At 60.2% G+C, this 19,530-nt stretch overlaps 2 protein-coding genes across 6 annotated transcripts in view; one reads left to right on the top strand and one right to left on the bottom strand.

Moving 5' to 3' along the window:
• LOC118988318 (butyrophilin subfamily 3 member A2-like) overlaps positions 1–18,264 on the bottom strand; it is a 32,500-nt gene extending 14,236 nt beyond the window's left edge. Inside the window, exons 1-8 of one of the 5 annotated variants that reach the window (XM_037047781.1) lie at positions 17,878–18,264; positions 12,837–12,969; positions 12,282–12,623; positions 10,522–10,803; positions 9,355–9,557; positions 9,225–9,245; positions 8,207–8,472; positions 6,249–6,342 (exon numbers count right to left, since the gene is read on the bottom strand). In XM_037047781.1, the coding sequence (XP_036903676.1) occupies positions 6,333–6,342; positions 8,207–8,472; positions 9,225–9,245; positions 9,355–9,557; positions 10,522–10,803; positions 12,282–12,623; positions 12,837–12,915 (1,203 nt within the window). In that variant the 5' untranslated portion in view covers positions 12,916–12,969; positions 17,878–18,264 and the 3' untranslated portion in view covers positions 6,249–6,332. Of the gene's footprint in view, positions 1–5,952; positions 6,343–8,206; positions 8,473–9,224; positions 9,246–9,354; positions 9,558–10,521; positions 10,804–12,281; positions 12,624–12,836; positions 12,970–16,515; positions 16,642–17,877 lie in introns of those variants that run through there. The other 4 variants (XM_037047782.1, XM_037047784.1, XM_037047783.1 and 1 more) reach the window with 4 other exon arrangements.
• On the top strand, positions 2,949–5,411 carry LOC118988320 (tumor necrosis factor receptor superfamily member 1A-like). Its single transcript, XM_037047786.1, has 2 exons — positions 2,949–3,181; positions 5,046–5,411. The coding sequence occupies exons 1-2, from the start codon at positions 2,962–2,964 to the stop codon at positions 5,318–5,320; spliced, it is 495 nt and encodes a 164-aa protein (XP_036903681.1). The 5' UTR covers positions 2,949–2,961; the 3' UTR covers positions 5,321–5,411.
• Positions 18,265–19,530: the final 1,266 nt, after the last annotated feature.

Raw genomic sequence — 19,530 nt, 5'->3', positions numbered from 1 at the left:
GAACCGCTGGCCCTGGAGGGGTGGCCCCTGGGCACGAGAGCACCCCCCCCACCCCGTACCACCCAGGGGCAGAGGGCCATCACTGAATGGAGCAGCGGGGAGAGGTCTTTCACAGTGGGTGCCGAGAAGTTCAGAATATAAATAGGGAAAAAAAATTAGGAAGGAATTTGAGAGAAGACAGTAAATGAAACATGTAGGCCTAAGTGGGAGGGAGGGCCAGGAGGTTTCTGTACACCAAGAAGCCCTCAGTCTCCTTCTGTGCTGGGCACCCCCAGATGGCTCCTTGCTGGTGCTGGCTTCACTGTCACTAATTCCTCTAGTTCCCAAAACCTGTGCATTGTGACCCGTCCCAGCCCAGGCAACGGGGTGGCCCGGGGAGGCCCCCTTCCTGACCCCACGTGTGGAGCCAGTGAGCTGACAGCCTCGGGTGCTCGGGTGGGGGCACTGGCTGGATTCTTGGGGGGTCAGGCGTGTGAGGGGAGGGGCCCCAGCTCTGCAGGGAGAGGGTCTGGGAAGGAGACCTGCCGGGTGTCGGGGGACAGCACCTGCCACTTGTGGGGGTGCTGGGATTCACCGAGCTGAGACGTGTGGGGAGATGAGGGAAACGCCCTCCGATGCCCAGGGGCCAGGACAGGCGGGCAGTCTGGGAACGTTTCTTGTTCAGTTCCAGCTGGTGGGGACCGCCCCGACCCACTGGACCTCCCAGCAGAGCCCGGGGCGCCCCAGCCCCACCCACAGGTGCGGGCCCAGTGAGTATTGGTACACAGGCCACTGCTGCCAGCTCTGCCCCGCAGGTGAGTCCCGGACGAGGCTGCCTGGCGGGACCACGGAGTGCACGTGTGTGGGGCCTTGGGGAGGGGCCCTCTCCTGACAGTGAGGAGGGAGGGCTGGCTAGCAGCACCCCTGAGGGGGACGTGGCACAGGGGGCACCTTCTGGAAGAAAGCGCTGTCTGCCCTCAGTGAGCCTGGCAGGAACCTGCTGGCCCAGTGAGGTGCTCTGGGTCGTGAAGGGCACGCCTGTCCCCTGTGAGTGGGAACTGGGTGGAGGTCCTCCTGGAGGCCGAGCCTGGGCCCTGGCTGGGAGGCGGAGCGCTGGGACGCGGTCCTGCTGACAAGAGGCACGTCCTCCAGGTCTTCAGTGTCTGCCGGTCTGGGGGCCGGGGTCCCTGTGGTGCCCACAACACAGCTGTCAGAGGGGCGGGTGCAGGGCAGGGACAGGAGTGCCGAGGGGGGACCCCGGGCGGTCTGTGCTTCCTCATGTGCGAGAAGGTGTGACGTCCAGAGGTCACTCTGATCCGAAACGGCAGACAGAAGCGTCTCTCTGTTCCCACTGGCGAGGCTGCCCCCAGGACGGGGCGAGCAGGCCCCACAGCAAGGATGCCCCTCGTGCCGGGGGGGATCCAACCACAGCGCCCACCTCCTGCACAGGGGGGCATGTCCGTGAGCCCTGCAGCCGCCCCCACACCCCGGGGAAAGTGCGAGAAGTGTGACAGAGGCACCTTCACGGCGTCCCCCAACAGCCTGGAGTCCTGCCTGCTGTGTGGCACCTGCTCCGAGGGTGAGTCTCTGCCAGGCACCTTGCCTGACCTTGACCCTGCCGTGGCCTACCCTCAAGTCGGCCTCAGGACTTGGCCACAGGGATGCTGACGGCTCAGCGGAGCAACGCTGGGGGGGTGGGGAAGCCGGGGCCCTCAGGTGAAGGAGGGACATCACGGCCCTGCAGAGACGTGGCAGGAGAGGCCCATAGGCGCACACATCAGTCCCCAAGTAGCGTGACAGCAGGAGAGTGACGGGACCCAGAGAGCCACCCGGGTTCCACGTTCTCGGCCCCGTTTCTGTTCTTAGTCGTCACATGCAAATGGGAAGGCGGTCAGTTCTATGTGGAAAAGTGGGGACACCCTCTTTTTCCAGACAAGGAGGCAGCCCGGTACAGTCACCCCTCAGGATGTCAGGGACTCTTTATTGTTCACTGCCAATACCGTCCAAACCGGGGGGGAAGTGAGGAATAGAACAGAGGCCACCGACCATTTAACAGTTGGCGGTGTTTGATCACCTGTGTGTGTGTGTGCAAGCGTGGACCAGCATGTGTGTGCATAAGTGTGTTTTTGTGTGTGCAAAGGGGTGAGAACTACTCGTATGTCACCTGCAGATGTCACTGTGTTCCACCCCAACTCACCACCTCCCGCACTTCCTACACCCACCAGGGGTGCCTCACCCACCCAGGGGAACCGGCAGCGACCCCCAACACCAGCCCACACTCGGACGGACTGTCACCCGTTTCCCTTTGAAGACGCCCCCATCATGTACCTGCAGAGAGCGGGGTGGAGGCTCTGCCCACCCGCCTGCTGCCCCGACGCCCTGGGTGTGGCGGAGGCTGGACTCCTCCCTCACTCCCAGTCAGACGACCGTGACCTCACCTCCGGGGTCCACTGGCTGTGACCCCTGAAGCCTCAGTGTTCCCGCGGGCCCAGAGGCCATAACCACACTTTACAAGTGGCCAACCCCACAGGAAAAACACCCCGATTTTCTCGTAGCCACAAAGCTAGACACGCAGTATTGATGAAGAACACGGTCAGGCAAGTTCTTCCTTTTTTTAAAAAGGAAACTGCCTGGTGGTGGCATTTTGAGACTATGGTTCACAATGTGTCCATGTGACCCCATTCCTGTACCAGCACCCCAGCTCCTGGCGCGGCCCCTGGGGACACAGATGTGGGACCAGGTGGCAGAGGTGTCCCCTGCAGGTTTACAAGAACCCTCGGACCTGCCCAGGGTCCAGCCGTGGAGGCCTGAGCTCCAGCCGGGCCACAGGGTCTCCAGCCCAAATCCCGAGCAGGTGGCCCTGTGCACGGGGACAGGACGGGTCCCCAGGACTGACGCAGGCTTTCCTGAACTGCAGATCAAGTCGAGGTGGGGGAGTGCACTGCCACCAGCAAACGGATGTNATTCTGCCACTGCCCAGGGATGCGGGGCGCAGCTCACCAGCCCCTGGCATGGACACCATCCCACTGCTGGAGCAGCAGGGCACGGCCATGGCACCCTCTGAGGACCCTGAGGCCAGGTTCCAGCTGCAGGAGGTGGTGTCCGCAGGGGGCGGGGCCTCCCCAGAGCAGGCACTGCAGACCCAGATGCCTCCAGGGACCCGGACCAGGCTGGGGCAGGAGCCCTCCATGCCCCGGAGCAGGTGAGGGGGTCTGGGCAGGTGTGACGGCAGGGGTGCCTGCCTGTGTGGAGCATGTGCCACGTGTGTGCCGGGCCTGTGCACAGTGCTGCCCTGCGTCCCCTAACTTCCTGTCTTGAGTTTCCCGGGTGACCTCGACGCAGCTCCATAGACCAGGCAACTTAACAGAACGTTACTGTCTCCCTGTTCTGGGGGCAGAGTTCAAGTTCCCGTGGCGTTGTCCCTGTGTGTGTGTGTGTCCGTGTCCCTAAAAGAGGGCACCGGTCTCGTACCATTAGGGCCTCATCTCCACAGGTCACATCGGTGGTGACCCAGTTGCCAGAGAAAGCCTCACTCCCAGTTGCTGCGCTTAGGCCTCCACATCTTTGGGGGCACAGTGCTCCCCGTAACCGCCCCAACCACATCTGTTGTCCCTGGGAACCATGGAGACCCAGGGTCCAGCACTGGGAGGGGGCTGCCTGGAGGAGGCCCGGCTTGTGGGCACTGACCCCTCAGCCTCCACCATGTACCGGCCTCCAAGGTCTTGCGGCCCCAGTGCCTCCTCTGTGCCGTGAGTGTTGTCCAGTGGGGGTAGGCCCGGCGGCCATGAGTGACGGGCAGGGTGCACACACAGCACCCTGTGGGACGGAAGTGGGCACCGTGTCCAGCCGTGCCTGGGGGCTGTAACGAGGCCCTGACAGCTGAGTACAACTTGACAGGAGGAGCAGACATTGCCTGCGTGGCCCTGGGGGGCAGGACCCTTCAGGAAAGGGGGGTAGTGTGCCCAGGGTTTCAGAAGGGTGCAGAGCCTGCCCAGCGTCCAGGACAGGCTTGCGTGTCCCTCCAGGGCAGGGCAGCAGGAAGCCCAGTGTTGCCCCGATGCAGGCAGTGTCCTGGGGAGTGTGACCCGGAGGCCGGTGGGCTGTGAGCTCTGCTCCTACTGAGTGGCCAGGTGACGTCCCTGACAGGTGTTCCCAGGGTACTCCGCCAGGAAGCCGCCCGGTGCCTCCTCGTGGAACAGTTTTGTTCCCTTCTTGCCACAGAAATGTGAACAAAAGTACGTTTTAAATGACGGGTCCCCTGAGGGTAGGGCACCTGAAGTCTTCCTTTATAGCGACCAGTCAGAGGCGACGTCAAGACCCAGTGTCCTTCCTCCTGGGAAGCAGGACCCTGGGCCCGCAGGAGGCTCGGGGACGTCCTGTGGGCATCAGACTCTCGGCCTGACACTCACTGCCCAGGTCAGGGCACGTGGGCCTCTGTCCAGTGTCAGCTCTGGCCGTGAGGACGGACACAGGCGGCCCCCGGTTACTGCGCATCCACGGGTTTGAGCAGGGATATGAGTGGCCGGTGGGAAGGCCTGGGTGACCCTGGCCTGGTGAGGCCCGGGGGCTGCGGCGCTGCTGTCAGAGGCACGAGGGTGGGCGTTTCCTGTAGTTGTGCTGACGGGCTGGGTGCTGCTTATACTCTGCCATCTCAGGGGGACCCCCCACGTGACATCCGAAGGTGGGGCAGTCGGGAGCCCAGCGAGGTTACAGACCTCGCCCTGCTGCCCGCACAGCCACTCTGGTCCAGCTGCACAGGAGGGGGCCACCTGGAGGACACGTCACCACCCAGGGCTTCCCACTCTCAGGTCCCCAGGCCTTTCTGCCAGGCTCACTGTTTCCATGTGAATGAGCCTCAGGCCTTCAGAAGCCCGGCCAGGTCACCTCCCACTGCGCTCTCCTGTCCCTGAGCCTGGTCCCTTCAGTGAAGGGCCGCCTGGGCACCCAGGGCCTCCCCTGACCCCGGGCCCTGGTTGTCGGCTGGACACTCACAGCACACACAGCCCACGCCACACCTGCCTTCCAGGATCGAGGCTAAGTGTCCCTCCTTGATTTCCTTTTTTCAGCCATGAATAGGATCTACTTCGAATTCGGGCAGGAGGTTCCCAAAAGTCACTGGAGGATGTTCATGAGGCTGGCGGGACTGGAGGAGAACGACATCGTCATCTGTGAGCACGAGAACCCGGGGAACCTGCGGGAGCAGCACCACACGATAGCGACCCCCTCCAGGCTCATGACGGCCCTCTGTCAGATGCGGCTGCGGGAATGTCTGGAAAATATTACAAACAAGCTGGTTGCAGAAGATATCTTAGGTAGTAAGGACGCAGAGCCCCCGAACTAGTCGGCCTTTTTGGCAATGGCTGTGACACAAATAAGTCAGTGGGTGAGAGACAAACCAGCGGCCACTGTCAGCTGTCACTAGGTCAGCTAGGGTGGGGCATGGCACGTGACAGTAACAGCTATGGAGGCCTTTTTACAGTTCTGTAAGCGGTCCATTTTATGTTTTTACTTTCTTTACATGTTAAGATTTATATCTTAGTGTTTTCACATGGTTTTATAATTTTTTTCACCCAGTAAAATTTATATTCTAAATTGTGTTTTCTGTCATTCCTGTTGTGGGGACAACTTTGGGTGTGTTGTCCTTGGGAGGTGACGTCATGCACAGAGTCTCGGGAACCTCGGGTGTGGTTTGTGGGTGCACAGCCCCGAAACAGGGACCAGAGCCTGGAGTGGCCCCTTGTGTGTTTTCTGGCGTCCCGGGACTCTGTGCATGACGTCACCTCCCAAGGACAACACACCCAAAGTTGTCCCCACAACAGGAATGACAGAAAACACAATTTAGAATATAAATTTTACTGGGTGAAAAAAATTATAAAACCATGTGAAAACACTAAGATATAAATCTTAACATGTAAAGAAAGTAAAAACATAAAATGGACCGCTTACAGAACTGTAAAAAGGCCTCCATAGCTGTTACTGTCACGTGCCATGCCCCACCCTAGCTGACCTAGTGACAGCTGACAGTGGCCGCTGGTTTGTCTCTCACCCACTGACTTATTTGTGTCACAGCCATTGCCAAAAAGGCCGACTAGTTCGGGGGCTCTGCGTCCTTACTACCTAAGATATCTTCTGCAACCAGCTTGTTTGTAATATTTTCCAGACATTCCCGCAGCCGCATCTGACAGAGGGCCGTCATGAGCCTGGAGGGGGTCGCTATCGTGTGGTGCTGCTCCCGCAGGTTCCCCGGGTTCTCGTGCTCACAGATGACGATGTCGTTCTCCTCCAGTCCCGCCAGCCTCATGAACATCCTCCAGTGACTTTTGGGAACCTCCTGCCCGAATTCGAAGTAGATCCTATTCATGGCTGAAAAAAGGAAATCAAGGAGGGACACTTAGCCTCGATCCTGGAAGGCAGGTGTGGCGTGGGCTGTGTGTGCTGTGAGTGTCCAGCCGACAACCAGGGCCCGGGGTCAGGGGAGGCCCTGGGTGCCCAGGCGGCCCTTCACTGAAGGGACCAGGCTCAGGGACAGGAGAGCGCAGTGGGAGGTGACCTGGCCGGGCTTCTGAAGGCCTGAGGCTCATTCACATGGAAACAGTGAGCCTGGCAGAAAGGCCTGGGGACCTGAGAGTGGGAAGCCCTGGGTGGTGACGTGTCCTCCAGGTGGCCCCCTCCTGTGCAGCTGGACCAGAGTGGCTGTGCGGGCAGCAGGGCGAGGTCTGTAACCTCGCTGGGCTCCCGACTGCCCCACCTTCGGATGTCACGTGGGGGGTCCCCCTGAGATGGCAGAGTATAAGCAGCACCCAGCCCATCAGCACAACTACAGGAAACGCCCACCCTCGTGCCTCTGACAGCAGCGCCGCAGCCCCCGGGCCTCACCAGGCCAGGGTCACCCGGGCCTTCCCACCGGCCACTCATATCCCTGCTCAAACCCGTGGATGCGCAGTAACCGGGGGCCGCCTGTGTCCGTCCTCACGGCCAGAACTGACACTGGACGGAGGCCCACGTGCCCTGACCTGGGCAGTGAGTGTCAGGCCGAGAGTCTGATGCCCACAGGACGTCCCCGAGCCTCCTGCGGGCCCAGGGTCCTGCTTCCCAGGAGGAAGGACACTGGGCCTTGACGTCGCCTCTGACTGGTCGCTATAAAGGAAGACTTCAGGTGCCCTACCCTCAGGGGACCCGTCATTTAAAACGTACTTTTGTTCACATTTCTGTGGCAAGAAGGGAACAAAACTGTTCCACGAGGAGACACCGGGCGGCTTCCTGGCGGAGTACCCTGGGAACACCTGTCAGGGACGTCACCTGGCCACTCAGTAGGAGCAGAGCTCACAGCCCACCGGCCTCCGGGTCACACTCCCCAGGACACTGCCTGCATCGGGGCAACACTGGGCTTCCTGCTGCCCTGCCCTGGAGGGACACGCAAGCCTGTCCTGGACGCTGGGCAGGCTCTGCACCCTTCTGAAACCCTGGGCACACTACCCCCCTTTCCTGAAGGGTCCTGCCCCCCAGGGCCACGCAGGCAATGTCTGCTCCTCCTGTCAAGTTGTACTCAGCTGTCAGGGCCTCGTTACAGCCCCCAGGCACGGCTGGACACGGTGCCCACTTCCGTCCCACAGGGTGCTGTGTGTGCACCCTGCCCGTCACTCATGGCCGCCGGGCCTACCCCCACTGGACAACACACACGGCACAGAGGAGGCACTGGGGCCGCAAGACCTTGGAGGCCGGTACATGGTGGAGGCTGAGGGGTCAGTGCCCACAAGCCGGGCCTCCTCCAGGCAGCCCCCTCCCAGTGCTGGACCCTGGGTCTCCATGGTTCCCAGGGACAACAGACGTGGTTGGGGCAGTTACGGGGAGCACTGTGCCCCCAAAGATGTGGAGGCCTAAGCGCAGCAACTGGGAGTGAGGCTTTCTCTGGCAACTGGGTCACCACCGATGTGACCTGTGGAGATGAGGCCCTAATGGTACAAGATCGGTGCCCTCTTTTAGGGACACGGACACACACACACACAGGGACAACGCCACGGGAACTTGAACTCTGCCCCCAGAACAGGGAGACAGTAACGTTCTGTTAAGTTGCCTGGTCTATGGAGCTGCGTCGAGGTCACCCGGGAAACTCAAGACAGGAAGTTAGGGGACGCAGGGCAGCACTGTGCACAGGCCCGGCACACACGTGGCACATGCTCCACACAGGCAGGCACCCCTGCCGTCACACCTGCCCAGACCCCCTCACCTGCTCCGGGGCATGGAGGGCTCCTGCCCCAGCCTGGTCCGGGTCCCTGGAGGCATCTGGGTCTGCAGTGCCTGCTCTGGGGAGGCCCCGCCCCCTGCGGACACCACCTCCTGCAGCTGGAACCTGGCCTCAGGGTCCTCAGAGGGTGCCATGGCCGTGCCCTGCTGCTCCAGCAGTGGGATGGTGTCCATGCCAGGGGCTGGTGAGCTGCGCCCCGCATCCCTGGGCAGTGGCAGAATGGCCCTGGACAGGGTGCCTCCCTGTGACTGAAGAGCAAAGCCGTGACTTTTGGTGGCAGGGGCCTGCAGCGCAGCCCTCCCCAACCACTTCGGAGGAAATGCCACCTCGTGTGACTGGTCGGCCAGGGCCCGGTGGTAGCAGGGAAAGTACTTCGTGGGGTCAGGTGCAGGCTCCGCCCCCAACACTGAGGGGCGTCCCACACAGGGGGGCTGTGGTTGAACCCAGCAAGACAGGTCGGAATCTGGACCCCTGGGACCAGCGAATTTGGACTTTGCAGATGAAGGAACCGTACTGGACCAGAGTGGGCCCTACGTCCAGTGCCCACTGAGGTCATCAGGAGACAGACGCACAGGGAAGAGGTGGGGTGAGGACCGAGGCTGCTGCTGACTGATGGGCGCCCACACCAAGGGGCACCCAGGACAGCTGGCCACCAGAGAGGAGGTGAGTGCAGAGACAGGTGGGACCCGCCCCAGGGCCTTGGAGGAAGCCAGCCCCTGCCCACCCCCACCGAACACCTGGGTCAGACTTCTGGCCTCCACATCCGGGAGACGGTCAGTTCTGTGTCTTTCACCCCGAGTTGGGGAGCACGTTTCTGCAGCCCCGGGAATTCGTACCCGCCCTGTGCCCTCCTCACCCCATGTGCACCCCGCGGTCTAGACCAGCAGAGCGGGGTCTTCCCCAGCACGGCTGCTCTGGGCTCTAGTGGGGGGAGCGGACGCCGCCCAAAAGGTTGAGCTGCGAACTCTGGGGATGAGCAGGGACGGGGATGGGGGCTTACTGAGCTCGTCCTGCAGCTTCTCTGCAAAGGAACAGAAAAAGGCAGTCCCATAAGGGGGGATACAGAGGAGGATCCGGTGGTGGGTGTGGGCTGGGCAGGGAGGTGGCGGCCGCCTGCACCTGGGCCTCACCTTGGGTGCTTCCCACCCCTGGGAGCTGTGCCTGCACCACTGCTGTCTCAGCTCGTGGTCTCTCCCCTTCTTCTGGGACGGGACCTGGATCCTCTTTTGCCATCGCCACAGGCAGCAAAACAGTCCCAACAAGACCACCGCAAGAGCCACCAGGAATGGAAGAATGAACGCCATCCGAGGCTCTGTGTTACTGAAGAAGGGGCCTGCGAAGGGGTAGCGTCAGGCCCTGAAATGACCTTCCTGTCCCCAGAGTGCCCAGGACTCTTACTGTCACACAGTAGGGACGTTTCTCCTGGAATGTCTGCCTCCCCCATGGGATCAGATCGAGTACGAAGAAACACAGAGTGTCACTGAAGTTGCCTCTGCACACCCCACCCCCCAACACTGATCATCTGCACCCCCAGTCAGCGGAGCCTGGTGAGGAAGAACAGAACTCTGGGGCTGCAAGGCCTGGGTTCCAGGACCGGGTCCCCTGCCTGACCAGCGCTGTGACCCTGAACTAATGATGTCACCATCTGTTCCTAGCGTCCTGATCAGTGAGCGCATTAAGTTAATGCTTGTACAGTGCCCGACACAGGGTGAGTGCCACGCAGGTTTCAGTAAGTTGTGAAAACTAAATATGTTACTTTATCTTGTTTGCATCGAAATCAGCCCCTATGCAGCCAGCATGCATGCTGTGTCCTCTCTCATCCTGTGACTGTAACAAAGGTCTGAGGGACTGCCTCCCCACAGCCCGCCACCAGAGGGTGCCCCCAACCTCGTTTTTCACTTCTGCTGCCCATTTCACAGGTGGACAATAGTTACCTGTTCCGTCAGATTTGGCATCCTCCTGAGAGTTTTACTTTTGTGTGGACCGATAATTCCCGTTTTTGCTCTTTTATCTACTGTGTCCCTTTATATTGTACGAAGATGACTCTTTCATTAAGATTTCAGTTATATCTATTTTCCCCGTTCCTGTGGTGTGTTTACTGGCCTTTACCATCTGTCCCCAAGTCCCATTGCCTGGCACCGTGTGTGACACACAGGAAGTGCTCAGAAGGGGTCTTCAGGGGAAGGAACCCTGGGTCCCTGTGCCCTCTGTGCCCCGCAGGGACCCAGGCCAGCAGCAGACCACTGCACCTCCCCCAGGGGCACCCAGGAGCCCAGGGCAGAGGGCAGGGCACTCACCTGGGATGGAAAGCCAGGCTGACCTCTCCTGGCCCAGCAGGGGGTTTCTGATGACACAGGAGACCTCCTCCCCAGAGCCTTCTTCCAGGACCACAGAGGCTGAGGCTGCATAAAGGCCCTGGGGGTCCGCAGCCTCTGTGACCACCTCATCGGAAATTCTCTGTCCCCTGGCATCTCTCCACTCGATTTGGGGTGGCGGGTACCAGCCGGCAGACATGCAGTTCACGCGGACCCCTCCAGCCTCGTAGCCCTTCATTTTGATGTAGGGAGAGGAGCCCAGTGCTGGGGAGGAAAAGTGAGCAGAATCGTGGGGGGCCCTCTGCACTGGTGGGGTCTCCACAGCAGGAGGGGCACCCACACCCACCAGCCCAGCAGGGACTCACCGGGAGCTGTCCCCAGCTATCCCTAGCCTGACCCCTGATGGGGACACTGACTGACCATGGCTGGACCCTCGTACGGGAACCAGGAGGACCTGGGCCAGAGCAGAGGCTGCTCCCCCTAAGTCCCCTTAGAGACTGCCCCGCCACCCTCCCCCAGGCCCCAGACAGGCTGGTCCCAGGCACAGCCCCTCCCCCTACCCTGGGCAAGCATGGAGGTGGTGCCCCTTAGCCTAAGTGGTTGTCACCCACTGCCCTTCTGTCCTGCCTGTCCTGTGGGGAACGTGCCCTCCCCTGAGCAGGAAGAGACACAGGGTGTCCTGTGGCTGCCTGAGCGGTGACGTGTGTGCAAGGCCCCTCGGGAGGCTCTGGCTGCACTTACTGCCAGGCCCCTCAGCTCTCCCTCCAGGGTCCTCCCCCCAGAAGTGTGTACAGCGAGGTTGTGCAGGGGGGAAACTTTCCCATGGAGGACAGCAGACCCAGGGCCAGGAAGAGAGGAGTTCCTGCCACCTGTCCCCACCCCCTGAATACAAGGAGGGGGGAGGAAGCCCGGTGAGGACCAGAAAACACAGAGTCCTGCAGGGAGGGCTCCATCATCCACGCTCTACCAGGGCCCCTGCACTGGAAGCCACAGGGCAGGGCTGTGTCCAGGGAACTCGAACTGCAGCCCTGATGTCCGGACACGAGGGCTTTCATGGGTAGCACCTCAGACAGGGCGCTTGGTCACTGGGATGGGTCAGGGCCACTCAAGGGTCGGGGGACAGCACAGAGGAAACAGGAACCGTGTGCAGTGACCAACCTCCCTGTGCCAGCTGAGAGTGACCAGTGACACCCCCGCACCATCCTGACAGTGTACCCCCCAGAGCACAGCGCTGCTTCCGCAACCCCCCAAACCGCACAGGGTGCTCCCTGACGCCCTCACTGAGACCCCCCGGCGTCCCCGTCCCCAGGTGAGCGTCCTCCCCCGCTGCACCAAGGACGGACACAGCCTGATCAACTGCATGTGTGTTCCCGGGGGTTCGTGGGGTACGTGGGCCCCACTGGCCAGCCTCCTGGACACACAGCAGCAGGCACCAGGGGGCCCTCGGCCACGGTCCGGGTCACACTGAACCCAAACACCCATGTGCCTCCCACTGCGGGGAGGTGTCCTCATCCCGTCCCCGACCTTTCCCCTGCTGAGACTGGGAGGTGGCACAGGGGACTCTGTACTGGATGTAGGAGGAAGTCACCCTGGGGGACACCTGGGTCTGTCACAGGCCTCAGAGGCCCAGAAATGGGGACAGGGGGGCCGTTGCTGGTGAGCAGCCGTACCTGCTCTGGGGTAGGTTTGCAGCCTCGGCCCCTGGCCCACAGGGAGGAGCCCAGAACAAACCTGGGACTCACCTGCCACCTGCAGCTCCACCTGGGCTTTTGCAGAGAAGTCTCTGTCTTGGAAATAACACAGGTAGGTCCCGTTGTCCGAGGCACTGACATTGCGAATCTGCAGAGCAGCCTTCCCCACAGTGACGTCCTCTCTTAAAACCAAAGTTCTCCCTTGATACTCCTCTGCCGGCGTGTCCTCCTGCCCGTGTGCGTACCTGTGCACTACCTGCCTGAGGCGGGGTCGCACCCACATCAAGTTCATGGTCCCAGCATTCAGCTTCGGGGACAGGTGACAGGGCAGGTGTGCGTCTTCACCCACCATGACCAGGATGGGCTCAGGGGGTCCAAGCACAGCAAAGTCAGCTGGTCATCAGAAGGGGGGCTCCGTCAGAGTGAGCAGGGCCAGAGGGCCAGGGGGTGCCCCGGGCAGGGAGGGCGAGGTGACAGACACCTAGACGGGAACTCAGTCCTAACACAGGTGCCATGTGGATGGGCCCTGCAGGGGCGGGTAGAGTCCTGGGTTCTGGCTGGGCCCAAAGGTAAGGGATTCAGACACAGACACAGGGCAGGTCCTACCTGAGCAGGGGCTGAGCAGCTGGACCATGACCAGACAGACAGGGAGGACAGGCAGAAGGGGGACCAGAAACCGCACCATCCTGACCTGCTGTGCACAGGGAGAGGCCAGCAGGGGCTGGGGAGCAGTGATCACCTGGAAGGGCGAGAATTCCACATGCAGAGGCTGCCTCTGGTACCACCCTGATCACTGGTGACCCCAGAGCCTCCTCTGCAAATGTCTCCTTGGGCGTCTCTTCACCTTGGATCCCACCATGGAAGTCAGACAGGAAACGTGGAGCGGTAATGTACGGACGTACCTTATCCCTCGGCAGCAGGGAGCACCGGGCTCTCCTGTGGGAACCTGCTCAGAAGCCCTCCACCTGGCCACACTTCCCTGCCCCAGCCAGGTGCCTGCCCACAGCACCACCTCTGAGGAGGGCCGGCCCCTGGGCTCTGAGCCCCCGATCCCACTGCTGCCCCCTGCAGGCCGAGGTCCACACAGCCGCCAGCGCCTCCTGCCCCCTCACTTCCCTCCTGCTCAGCCCCTCCCACAGGGTCCTCCTCACCCAGGGCAGAAGCCCATGGTCTTTGCACCCTGTGCTTTAAATTATCTGACTGTTTTAGGGGATGGCTGGGTTGGGGTGCATTTTTCAGGGAAAATGGAGACAACTGTACTTAAACAATACCAATAAATACATAATAAATAAATAAAAATAATAAAATTATATGAATGTGTTAAAGTCTAAAAGTTTCCTGGGTGGGGAACACATTTCCACATATTTTGGAAGATATTTCCTGTTTTTCATTCCTATCACAGACCATTTTAAAACATAAAACGTAAAACCATGAAACTTACATAACTCACAACGGTAATTATCTCCTTCGATTCATGGGACTGTGAACACCTGGGGAGGCATCTGGCCACATGTACACAAGGGGGGCCCAGAACGAGAATTTACTCGTAAAAACTGCGCTTTTATTCTCACACCTTAAACCCTCAGTCACCCTCGAATGCTCTGCCCTGGAAGGGGGACACCCACGGAGACGCCCCTCCACGGCCCTGAACACTCTCTGGACCCGGCGACTGTGATGCCTCTTAGTGGTTCTGCCGTTTAATCTCACATCTTACATGTTGAGATGCTTCCCTTTGTAGATTCTGTTCATCCGGGAAAGAAAAATAGTCGTTCTGGGTGAGATCAGGTGAATAGGGAGGGTGGGGCACGTGAGGTTGGCCAAAAAACTGCTCAACATTCTGCCCAGTGTGGGCAGGTGGTCTGATAAATCACCGGTCGTGAACTGGGCCAACGCTCTGGAATAGTCGTCAAACACAATTCACTGAAGCCCAACACAGCCTCTCACAACAACGCCAGCTGGTCACCGATGCAGATGGGCTCCTGGAACTCTCCCCTAGTGGGGGGCCTGGACCACAAGGGGCCTGCCCTCCAGAAGGTAACTTCTGGTAGTTTTTCCAGTCCCTCCTCATATACCAAATATCCTGTGTTTTTTTGTCTGTTTGTTTATGATATTAGTTATGTATTTTTAGAGAGTGACAGGGAGTAATAAAGAGAGGGAGAGAAACACCCCTTATTGGCTGCCTCTGGCTCGCCCCTCCCTGGGGGCCTGGCCTACAACACAGGCCTGTGCCCAGACTGGGAATCCACCAGCCACCCTTTGGTTCGCAGGTCAGACCTCAAACCACTGAGCCAGCCCAGCCAGGGCTGAAAATGTTTTTCCTTAGTCCCACAGACAACACTGTCAGGAATTACTCTTCCTGAAACACTGACCCTGCATCACAAAGCAGAAAGCACCTGGGGACAAGTGCACCCAGAGAGTGGACAGTCTGCGCCCTGACGGCCATAAGAACCGAGAAGGGGGACACGCCAAGGGGGACACGCTCAGCTCAGGGTCGGCAGGAGCAACACTGTCACACCGTCCTTGGTGCCTGAAGCCAAGCGCACACTCAGGCTGTCCCTGTCAAAATGCTGATGGCCTTCTTCTCAGAAGGACAACAAAGATTCCTGAAATTTATAGGGAACCACGAAGGACGCCACGTGGCCAAGAAAACATCTAAAGAAAGAACAAAATTAAAGGTATCGCACCCCCTGATGTCAAGGCTCTGGCAGAAAACAGCCGCGCGGGTCAACGGGATGGAACAGACAGCCGGACACGAAGTGTGACCTACACGGACAACTCACCCACGACACAGGAGGCGAGAACGTACAATGGGGAGAAGACAGTGTCCTCAAAAGATGCTGGGACAACTGCACAGACACGTGCACGGGACCGTGCCTGGGTCACATCCTGATGCCGTGTACAAGAAGGACCACAGACTGGGGAACGAGGCAAGCATGAAGCCTCAAACCGAACCCGGGAAGAAACCCAGGCCAAGGACTCTCCGACTCCGCCCTTCACACCGCCTCTTTGGGCACGGCTGCTCGGGGAGAGCGGCAAACGAGGACACGAACAAACGGGGCCAGATGGGACTCACGTGTCTGCACGGCAACACTGCGAAAAGACAACCTAAAGATGGAACAAGGTCTTTGCCGATGATACGATCAGTCAGAGGTTAAGATCCAAAATAGACAGAGAACACAGATCGTTTAAGACCAAAAAATGCCCCCAATCCATCGAACTTTGCAAATGGGCCACCACCAGAACAGACATTTCTCCAAAGAACAGACACACAAACTGGGGTCCCTCTGGCCACACAGTGTGTGGCAGGTCCCAACTCCGACTGACGTGTGTGTGTGCCGGTTGAGATTTTATGTTTTTCAAATAACTGTGTCAGACACCTTTACATACAGATCTTTAAGGCGCACAGCTTGTCACCCACCCCACTGATCTCTTCACGTTCTTTCTCAGCAGGTACGTGGTGACCTGCCGACTCAGATGTGACGGCAGGGAAACAGCCTGTGCGCCTGAGAATTCTAGACACGGACTCCAAAGGAACTGAGTCCCACCTGCAGACTTTCAGCTCCCAGACGCTTGCTGACCTTGAACCAGTTGCCCCAACAGACGGTGTTGCTGGAACACGGTCCCCTGGATGCACAATTCTCAACACCCTCCTGAGTGAGTTTCTCCTGTCCTTTTTTCCCTTTTTCTCCCTCCTTAACAAACCCCGGGCCAGAGCTCCTGCCACAGGTGGGAGGAGACCCGGGCTGTGCGCTTGTGGGCGGGTCATTCAACCTCTCTGAGACTCAGATTCTGGAAAAGCCCAGCCAGGTCCCTGGTGCCCTGGGTCCTCAGGAGGTACAGCACTTGCTGCTTATTTGTCAGAGGCAGACGTGTGGGGGCGGGGGGAAGCTGCGGCCTTTCTAACTGGCCTGAGCCTCTGCTCAGATTTAAGTCCCCCCCACACCCAGTGCAGGGGCTTGTGGGGTGAGGGTCACTGCCACAGTGGTGAGCCCAAAGGTGGGAAGGGGTGGGAAGGCGGGAGAACTGGAGCTTCCTTGCAGACTGCGGGGCTCACAGAGGTGGGGTGTGAACCCTTCTCCATCTGGGACAGTGGCCCTGAATCCCGGGGACCTAAGGTGGACCCTTCTACCACAGATGCTTATCATCCTCATAGACACGCATCCTGGCTGCCCTGTCACCCTGTTCACCTGTGACAGTTGCCCTTGGGGTGATTCCTACCAGCCGGGTGGACACAAGGTGGCCTGCAGAAACCAAGGGGCCCCCACACCTCACTGCGCCCACTTACCCTCCCGGCATGCGGCACAGGGCAGGCACATGGTCTCCTGGTTGCTGTGGGCGGTGAAGGATCCAGGCTCGCACGGGCTGCACTGGGTGACTTGGTCCAGGTGGCAGTCTCTGCAGATGTAGGAGCCTGTGAAGTGGGACACAAAGGTGATGGTGTGGTCCAGGGCACAGACCACACCTGGTCCCTGCGGCCTCTGCTTGAGGAGGTGCCACAGCACCTGGCAGCCTGTCCCCTGCACAGCACCAACCCTCAGCTCCTGTCTCCTTATAACCTTCTGGACTGATAGCCCAGCTCCATGTGTCCCAGGAACTGGGGACCTGACTCACCCTCAGCTCTTCTCAACATCCTGCAGCTCCGGGAAGAGGGGTGCTGAGGGGTCACCTCCGAGCCCACACCCACCACAATCCCCAGGGCTGGTCCATATCTTCCAAAACAGGGCCCAGGGCAGCCCAGGTCGTCCAGAAACGGGCATCTGCCCCGTTCAGCCAGAGTTGATTTTTAGCAAATAAAGGCGGGGCTTCTTAAGAGAATATCTCCACCCATCCCCGGAAGGGGAGGCTTTGGTTTTGGCAATTTACGCCCCAGGTAAATGGCCCCAGCTCCTCCCCCTGCAATCCCTAAGGCATTACCAGGGTGGGAGGGACTGCTCCTCCGGCCCCGCCATCCCGCCCCAACTCCCCGGGGTTGCCAAGGCTACTACCCACCCACACTCCCGTAGATTGGAAGGGGAACAGTGCTCCCCTTCCTCACACTTTCTGCACAGTCAGGGATTCCGCCTACTAGGCTCCACGGAGGCCTGGGCAGACGTGAACGTCAACAGTCTCCAGCTTCCCCTCGTCAGTCCCCCTCGTGAACAGTCCCCCTCGTCAGCTTCCTGCCTCAGGGCGCAACCCCACGGACGGGAGGCAGCCCCGGCTGCTCCGGCCCTCGGCTATATAGGGTAGGAGAAGGTGGTCCGGGCCGTTCATGCACTGGCTGCCGAAGACCAGGGGTCTCCAGCCCCGGGGTGCGGACCCGTCCCTGTCCCGGCGTGTTAGGAACCAGGTCACAAGCCAACTTGGCTAAGCTGCGCGTTCTCTCCTTCCTCACCCCCCGCCCCAGCTTCTCCCGTAGAGAATCTGGGGTTCGGCAGGAGTGGGAAGCGGGGCCGCCCGTGCGCTGGAAGAATTCCCACCCTGAGCCGCTCGGACCCGCGGGTACTCGGACCCCAGTGCACGGGTGCGGGGGGGCGGAATAGAACGCGCTCGTCTCCCCGTTCCCCGGCCCCGCTCGGAGCTCTCACTTTGCCCGCGATGTTGTCCAGCCCCCAGCGACACCGGCCCAGCTGTCGGTGACTGTCCTCCCCGAGAGTCCCGAACCCACCTGCGCCCCGAGGAGCAGCACCGAAAAAGTCCGGAGAGGGGAGCGCAGAGACTGGAGCGAGCCCCGCTCCGGAGCAGCGGCCCAGCCGGGTATGGAGGTTTCACTTACACGCCCGCCCACGCGGATCCTCCCGGCCGACTGTTGGCGGCGGGAACCGTAGACCCGTCTAGTGCGAATTGGGCGCACGAGAGCTGCTCATATACAACTCCGTCCCCTAGTGGACGACGCAATTAGGGCGCCTTCTGCTCTAGCTTCTTCCGGGGAGCACTAGGGCTCCCACTGAGTCACCTGCAGCCAACCCAGGAGAAGGAAATGCCGAAGAAAGCGCATCACCCTTCTGGTGGCCGAGGGGAAGATCGCCCCTCAGTGCAGGGGTCCCGGGGACTCAGCGAGGAAGAACCGCGTTGGCTTCCGGGCGGCTCCACGTGGGGAAAGGCTCAAGAAGGGGAGAACCCGGAAGATCCGGCCGAGGCCCCGCCCTGTCCTGACGCAGCCTGGCCCCGCCCCCAGCCCGGGCTGTCACTCACTCTCCTCCAGTGGCTCCAGCTCGGAGCGCGCACCGCTGGGGAGCCCACACTTGGGAGCCCGCTGTCCCGGGGCTGGAATCCTCCGTGTTTGGGCTTCTTGACGTAGGCAATGATGGTGATGATGGTGATGCCCAGACAAACCCGGGGCAAGGTTAAACAGCTCCCAAATAAAGAGAGCTAGTGTGTGTTCTTTGAAATTCAGAAAAAGAGACAATTTCTCAGGTCAAAAGCTGCTATTTTTGAGCAGCAGCGGGACCGAGTCCAGACCGACCCCACGTGCTCTCGTGAGGGGCGTGAAAGCCCCCGGTCGGGGTACCTGCACCCCGCGTCCATGGGAGCACTGCTCACGAGGGGGAGACGCGGACACTCTCAGTGTGATGCACAGATCCGCCGCGTGTGTGCACAGACACACACGCACACACACTCATTGGAACCCGTCACCACAGGAAGGAGGACCCCTGTCATCGTAGCACCGTGGATACACCAGGGGACGGGGGCTCCGTGAGGCACTCAGACAGAGAGAACCCCCCCAGGTGACCCCATGTCCCCTGGGCCCCAAACACCACCCAGTGTCGTGTGATGTCCCCTCTGACCCCTTCAGGGGCTTGGTTGTGTTCAGACCTTGCAGGGAGGTCTTCGGGTCATTGTGAGTTCGTTTCTGTGTCTGCTGTGACATCTAGGGTCCTCTACACCACTTACTGAGAAGCTGTCCTTGTCATAGAATGGTTGGGGCTCAGTGTCTGTCTGATTTAAAATGTCCCCGAGTCTGTGAGCAGTACTGTGAACACCACCACAGGTGTCTGTCTGCACCTTCGTCTGAGTGTCACTCGGCCACACAGAGAGGAGACACCTTGGCAGGTACCACTGTAACCCAGGGGCTGGGGATTCGAGCCTGAACCAGAGAAGCCGGGCACACAAGGCCACGTGTTATTGGACTATGTGTCTGTGACATGTCCTGAAAGGGGAACCCGTCCCAGAAAGTAACTCGGGTTTGCTGGGGGCGGAGGGGAGGTGAGTGAGGCTGGTCCCAGGGCTCATGGGAACCATTCGGACCTGCACTGCACCCCCCACCCCCACCCCCCGTCAGACGGTTCTCCCCGCGTTATGGGGTTTTCAGATTACATGG

Source organism: Sturnira hondurensis, unplaced genomic scaffold (assembly GCF_014824575.4).
Source record: "Sturnira hondurensis isolate 20B ecotype Veracruz unplaced genomic scaffold, ASM1482457v3 Scaffold0006383, whole genome shotgun sequence".
Taxonomy (NCBI): Eukaryota; Metazoa; Chordata; class Mammalia; order Chiroptera; family Phyllostomidae; genus Sturnira; species Sturnira hondurensis.
Note: the sequence above shows the minus strand (reverse complement) of the source record. Positions and strands in the feature narration are given on the sequence as shown.